Source organism: Oncorhynchus kisutch, unplaced genomic scaffold (genome assembly GCF_002021735.2).
Source record: "Oncorhynchus kisutch isolate 150728-3 unplaced genomic scaffold, Okis_V2 scaffold4045, whole genome shotgun sequence".
NCBI classification, from domain to species: Eukaryota; Metazoa; Chordata; class Actinopteri; order Salmoniformes; family Salmonidae; genus Oncorhynchus; species Oncorhynchus kisutch.
In genome coordinates, this window is record NW_022265990.1 from 165,024 (window position 1) to 172,523 (window position 7,500).

Here is a 7,500-nt window from a genome sequence, read left to right on the forward strand (position 1 = left end):
TAAACCCTCCAGGGCCCAGTTAGTAAACCCTCCAGGGCCCAGTTAGTAAACCCTCCAGGGCCCAGTTAGTAAACCCTCCAGGGCCCAGTTAGTAAACCCTCCAGGGCCCAGTTAATAAACCCTCCAGGGCCCAGTTAATAAACCCTCCAGGGCCCAGTTAATAAACCCTCCAGGGCCCAGTTAGTCAACCCTCCAGGGCCCAGTTAGTCAACCCTCCAGGGCCCAGTTAATAAACCCTCCAGGGCCCAGTTAATAAACCCTCCAGGGCCCAGTTAATAAACCCTCCAGGGCCCAGTTAATAAACCCTCCAGGGCCCAGTTAATAAACCCTCCAGGGCCCAGTTAGTAAACCCTCCAGGGCCCAGTTAGTAAACCCTCCAGGGCCAAGAGGACTGAACTTCCACACCTGCTAGATAGCATATGCTTAAGCTAAGACCGCTACCACCCCACAGACTGGGCATTACATTCTGTTAGCCTACCACTATGCTAGGACCGCTACCACCACACAGACTGGGCATTACATCCTGTTAGCCTACCACTATGCTAGGACCGCTACCACCCCACAGACTGGGCATTACATTCTGTTAGCCTACCACTATGCTAGGACTGCTACCACCCCACAGACTGGGTATTACAGCCTGTTAGCATACCGCTAGGACTGCTACCACCCCATAGACTGCGTTTTACAGGCTGTTAGCCTACCACTAAGCTAGGACCGCTACCACCCCACAGACTGGGTATTACATTCTGTTAGCCTACCACTATGCTAGGACCGCTACCACCCCATAGACTGGGTATTACAGCCTGTTAGCATACCGGTACGCTAGGACTGCTACCACCCCATAGACTGGGTATTACAGTCTGTTAGCATACCGGTACGCTAGGACCGCTACCACCCCATAGACTGGGTATTACAGCCTGTTAGCATACCGCTACGGTAGGACCGCTAGGGCTCCTTGGAGGGAGTATTACTACATTGTGTTAGCATACCGCCAGGACCCCCAGAACAGAACACTACAGCAGGCCTACAGTACTGTTGAGGGAGGGAGTAATCTGGATGTTAGCATACCGCTAGGACCCCCAGGACACAACACTATAGCAGGCCTACAGTACTGTTGAGGGAGGGAGTAATCTGGATGTTAGCATACCGCTAGGACCCCCAGGACAGAACACTACAGCAGGCCTACAGTACTGTTGAGGGAGGGAGTAATCTGTATGTTAGCATACCGCTAGGACAGAACACTACAGCAGGCCTACAGTACTGTTGAAGGAGGGAGTAATCTGTATGTTAGCATACCGCTAGGACAGAACACTACAGCAGGCCTACAGTACTGTTGAGGGAGGGAGTAATCTGTATGTTAGCATACCGCCAGGACCCCAAGGACAGAACACTACAGCAGGCCTACAGTACTGTTGAGGGAGGGAGTAATCTGTATGTTAGCATACCGCCAGGACCCCCAGAACAGAACACTACAGCAGGCCTACAGTACTGTTGAGGGAGGGAGTAATCTGGATGTTAGCATACCGCTAGGACCCCCAGGACACAACACTATAGCAGGCCTACAGTACTGTTGAGGGAGGGAGTAATCTGGATGTTAGCATACCGCTAGGACCCCCAGGACAGAACACTACAGCAGGCCTACAGTACTGTTGAGGGAGGGAGTAATCTGTATGTTAGCATACCGCTAGGACAGAACACTACAGCAGGCCTACAGTACTGTTGAAGGAGGGAGTAATCTGTATGTTAGCATACCGCTAGGACAGAACACTACAGCAGGCCTACAGTACTGTTGAGGGAGGGAGTAATCTGTATGTTAGCATACCGCCAGGACCCCAAGGACAGAACACTACAGCAGGCCTACAGTACTGTTGAGGGAGGGAGTAATCTGTATGTTAGCATACCGCCAGGACCCCCAGGACAGAACACTACAGCAGGCCTACAGTACTGTTGAGGGAGGGAGTAATCTGTATGTTAGCATACCGCTAGGACCCCCAGGGAGGGAGTAATCTGGATGTTAGCATACCGCTAGGACAGAACACTACAGCAGGCCTACAGTACTGTTGAGGGAGGGAGTAATCTGTATGTTAGCATACCGCCAGGACCCCCAGGACAGAACACTACAGCAGGCCTACAGTACTGTTGAGGGAGGGAGTAATCTGGATGTTAGCATACCGCTAGGACAGAACACTACAGCAGGCCTACAGTACTGTTGAGGGAGGGAGTAATCTGTATGTTAGCATAACGCCAGGACCCCCAGGACAGAACACTACAGCAGGCCTACAGTACTGTTGAGGGAGGGAGTAATCTGGATGTTAGCATACCGCTAGGACAGAACACTACAGCAGGCCTACAGTACTGTTGAGGGAGGGAGTAATCTGTATGTTAGCATACCGCTAGGACAGAACACTACAGCAGGCCTACAGTACTGTTGAGGGAGGGAGTAATCTGTATGTTAGCATACCGCTAGGACAGAACACTACAGCAGGCCTACAGTACTGTTGAGGGAGGGAGTAATCTGTATGTTAGCATACCGCCAGGACCCCAAGGACAGAACACTACAGCAGGCCTACAGTACTGTTGAGGGAGGGAGTAATCTGTATGTTAGCATACCGCCAGGACCCCCAGGACAGAACACTACAGCAGGCCTACAGTACTGTTGAGGGAGGGAGTAATCTGTATGTTAGCATACCGCTAGGACCCCCAGGGAGGGAGTAATCTGGATGTTAGCATACCGCTAGGACAGAACACTACAGCAGGCCTACAGTACTGTTGAGGGAGGGAGTAATCTGTATGTTAGCATACCGCCAGGACCCCCAGGACAGAACACTACAGCAGGCCTACAGTACTGTTGAGGGAGGGAGTAATCTGGATGTTAGCATACCGCTAGGACAGAACACTACAGCAGGCCTACAGTACTGTTGAGGGAGGGAGTAATCTGTATGTTAGCATAACGCCAGGACCCCCAGGACAGAACACTACAGCAGGCCTACAGTACTGTTGAGGGAGGGAGTAATCTGGATGTTAGCATACCGCTAGGACAGAACACTACAGCAGGCCTACAGTACTGTTGAGGGAGGGAGTAATCTGTATGTTAGCATACCGCTAGGACAGAACACTACAGCAGGCCTACAGTACTGTTGAGGGAGGGAGTAATCTGTATGTTAGCATACCGCCAGGACCCCCAGGACAGAACACTACAGCAGGCCTACAGTACTGTTGAGGGAGGGAGTAATCTGTATGTTAGCATACCACTAGGACAGAACACTACAGCAGGCCTACAGTACTGTTGAGGGAGAGAGTAATCTGTATGTTAGCATACCGCTAGGACAGAACACTACAGCAGGCCTACAGTACTGTTGAGGGAGGGAGTAATCTGGATGTTAGCATACCGCTAGGACAGAACACTACAGCAGGCCTACAGTACTGTTGAGGGAGGGAGTAATCTGTATGTTAGCATACCGCTAGGACAGAACACTACAGCAGGCCTACAGTACTGTTGAGGGAGGGAGTAATCTGTATGTTAGCATACCGCTAGGACAGAACACTACAGCAGGCCTACAGTACTGTTGAGGGAGGGAGTAATCTGTATGTTAGCATACCGCTAGGACAGAACACTACAGCAGGCCTACAGTACTGTTGAGGGAGGGAGTAATCTGTATGTTAGCATACCGCTAGGATAGAACACTACAGCAGGCCTACAGTACTGTTGAGGGAGGGAGTAATCTGTATGTTAGCATACCGCTAGGACAGAACACTACAGCAGGCCTACAGTACTGTTGAGGGAGGGAGTAATCTGTATGTTAGCATACCGCTAGGACAGAACACTACAGCAGGCCTACAGTACTGTTGAGGGAGGGAGTAATCTGTATGTTAGCATACCGCTAGGACAGAACACTACAGCAGGCCTACAGTACTGTTGAGGGAGGGAGTAATCTGTATGTTAGCATACCGCTAGGACAGAACACTACAGCAGGCCTACAGTACTGTTGAGGGAGGGAGTAATCTGTATGTTAGCATACCGCTAGGACCCCCAGGACAGAACACTACAGCAGGCCTACAGTACTGTTGAGGGAGGGAGTAATCTGTATGTTAGCATACCGCTAGGACAGAACACTACAGCAGGCCTACAGTACTGTTGAGGGAGGGAGTAATCTGTATGTTAGCATACCGCTAGGACCCCCAGGACAGAACACTACAGCAGGCCTACAGTACTGTTGAGGGAGGGAGTAATCTGTATGTTAGCATACCGCTAGGACCCCCAGGACACAACACTACAGCAGGCCTACAGTACTGTTGAGGGAGGGAGTAATCTGTATGTTAGCATACCGCTAGGACCCCCAGGACACAACACTACAGCAGGCCTACAGTACTGTTGAGGGAGGGAGTAATCTGTATGTTAGCATACCGCTAGGACAGAACACTACAGCAGGCCTACAGTACTGTTGAGGGAGGGAGTAATCTGGATGTTAGCATACTGCTAGGACAGAACACTACAGCAGGCCTACAGTACTGTTGAGGGAGGGAGTAATCTGTATGTTAGCATACCGCTAGGACCCCCAGGACAGAACACTACAGCAGGCCTACAGTACTGTTGAGGGAGGGAGTAATCTGTATGTTAGCATACCGCTAGGACAGAACACTACAGCAGGCCTACAGTACTGTTGAGGGAGGGAGTAATCTGTATGTTAGCATACCGCTAAAACAGAACACTACAGCAGGCCTACAGTACTGTTGAGGGAGGGAGTAATCTGTATGTTAGCATACCGCTAGGACCCCCAGGACAGAACACTACAGCAGGCCTACAGTACTGTTGAGGGAGGGAGTAATCTGTATGTTAGCATACCGCTAGGACCCCCAGGACACAACACTACAGCAGGCCTACAGTACTGTTGAGGGAGGGAGTAATCTGTATGTTAGCATACCGCTAGGACCCCCAGGACACAACACTACAGCAGGCCTACAGTACTGTTGAGGGAGGGAGTAATCTGTATGTTAGCATACCGCTAGGACAGAACACTACAGCAGGCCTACAGTACTGTTGAGGGAGGGAGTAATCTGGATGTTAGCATACCGCTAGGACAGAACACTACAGCAGGCCTACAGTACTGTTGAGGGAGGGAGTAATCTGTATGTTAGCATACCGCTAGGACCCCCAGGACAGAACACTACAGCAGGCCTACAGTACTGTTGAGGGAGGGAGTAATCTGGATGTTAGCATACCGCTAGGACAGAACACTACAGCAGGCCTACAGTACTGTTGAGGGAGGGAGTAATCTGTATGTTAGCATACCGCTAAAACAGAACACTACAGCAGGCCTACAGTACTGTTGAGGGAGGGAGTAATCTGTATGTTAGCATACCGCTAGGACAGAACACTACAGCAGGCCTACAGTACTGTTGAGGGAGGGAGTAATCTGTATGTTAGCATACCGCCAGGACCCCCAGGACAGAACACTACAGCAGGCCTACAGTACTGTTGAGGGAGGGAGTAATCTGGATGTTAGCATACCGCTAGGACAGAACACTACAGCAGGCCTACAGTACTGTTGAGGGAGGGAGTAATCTGTATGTTAGCATACCGCTAGGACAGAACACTACAGCAGGCCTACAGTACTGTTGAGGGAGGGAGTAATCTGTATGTTAGCATACCGCTAGGACAGAACACTACAGCAGGCCTACAGTACTGTTGAGGGAGGGAGTAATCTGTATGTTAGCATACCGCTAGGACAGAACACTACAGCAGGCCTACAGTACTGTTGAGGGAGGGAGTAATCTGTATGTTAGCATACCGCTAGGACAGAACACTACAGCAGGCCTACAGTACTGTTGAGGGAGGGAGTAATCTGTATGTTAGCATACCGCCAGGACCCCCAGGACAGAACACTACAGCAGGCCTACAGTACTGTTGAGGGAGGGAGTAATCTGTATGTTAGCATACCGCTAGGACAGAACACTACAGCAGGCCTACAGTACTGTTGAGGGAGGGAGTAATCTGTATGTTAGCATACCGCCAGGACCCCCAGGACAGAACACTACAGCAGGCCTACAGTACTGTTGAGGGAGGGAGTAATCTGTATGTTAGCATACCGCTAGGACAGAACACTACAGCAGGCCTACAGTACTGTTGAGGGAGGGAGTAATCTGTATGTTAGCATACCGCTAGGACAGAACACTACAGTACTGTTGAGGGAGGGAGTAATCGGCTCGCAAAGAAAAACAACAAGTGCTTAACCAGGGGGACTTGTGTAGTTAAGTGTAAAAGCGTTGAAATGCTCCCATACAATAAACTTTTACGTTTTCGACCAGAAGGTCTTCGTCAGGCCTGAATAAACTGTGTTGGATGGCCTGGAGGTGTGTCCACTACTGTTGAACAGTGATGTGTTAACAAACGATCTCAGGGACGTAAATAAAGAATTAGTTCTTAGTTAACCTGCCAGTGGTAAAATAAAAGCTAAAATAAAATGTTTTTAAAAATATAAACGCAGAAGTGTGTGAACCCACCGTATCCCGTCTGCGAGACCAGCTCTGCAGCGCCCCCTATAGGTTTGGTAAAGACCCCCACGATGCCTTTCCCCACTCCAGAGATGACCCCTTTGGCCTTGCTGCCTGCTGAACTCTGCATCTCTGAACCCCGCTGGAAGTTCTGCATGGGCTGGTCCACGATGCCAGCTATCGCTCCTGGAGAGAACAGAGTATCATGTAGTACAACAGAGTATCATAACAGAGTATCATGTATTACAACAGAGTATCATGTATCACAACAGAGTATCATGTATTACAACAGAGTATCATGTATTACAACAGAGTATCATGTATTACAACAGATTATCATGTATTACAACAGAGTATCATGTATTACAACAGATTATCATGTATTACAACAGAGTATCATAACAGAGTATCATGTAGTACAACAGAGTATCATAACAGAGTATCATGTAGTACAACAGAGTATCATGTATTACAACAGAGTGCTTCTACACCTGCATTGCTTGCTGTTTGGGGTTTTAGACTGGGTTTCTGTACAGCACTTTGGGATATCAGCTGATGTACGAAGGGCTATATAAATAAATTTGATTTGATTTGAGTATCATGTATTACAACTGAGTATCATAACAGAGTATCATGTATTACAACAGAGTATTACAACTGAGTATCATAACAGAGTATCATGTATTACAACAGAGTATCATAACAGAGTATCATGTATTACAACAGAGTATCATGTATTACAACAGAGTATCATAACAGAGTATCATAACTGAGTATCATAACATAGTATCATAACAGAGTATCATAACATAGTATCATGTATTACAACAGAGTATCATGTATTACAACTGAGTATCATAACAGAGTATCATGTATTACAACAGAGTATCATGTATTACAACAGAGTATCAAGCATTACAACAGAACATCATGTATTACAGAGTATTACAACAGAGTAATGTAGTACAACAGAACATCATGTATTACAGAGTATTACAACAGAGTAGT

At 48.4% G+C, this 7,500-nt stretch overlaps 1 protein-coding gene across 1 annotated transcript in view; it reads right to left on the bottom strand.

Moving 5' to 3' along the window:
* LOC116373427 (vacuolar protein sorting-associated protein 13B-like) overlaps window positions 1–7,500 on the bottom strand; it is a 16,074-nt gene that overhangs the window by 5,498 nt on the left and 3,076 nt on the right. Inside the window, exon 4 of the mRNA XM_031822016.1 lies at window positions 6,502–6,678. Coding sequence (XP_031677876.1) covers window positions 6,502–6,678 — 177 coding nt within the window. The remainder of the gene's footprint in view (window positions 1–6,501; window positions 6,679–7,500) is intronic.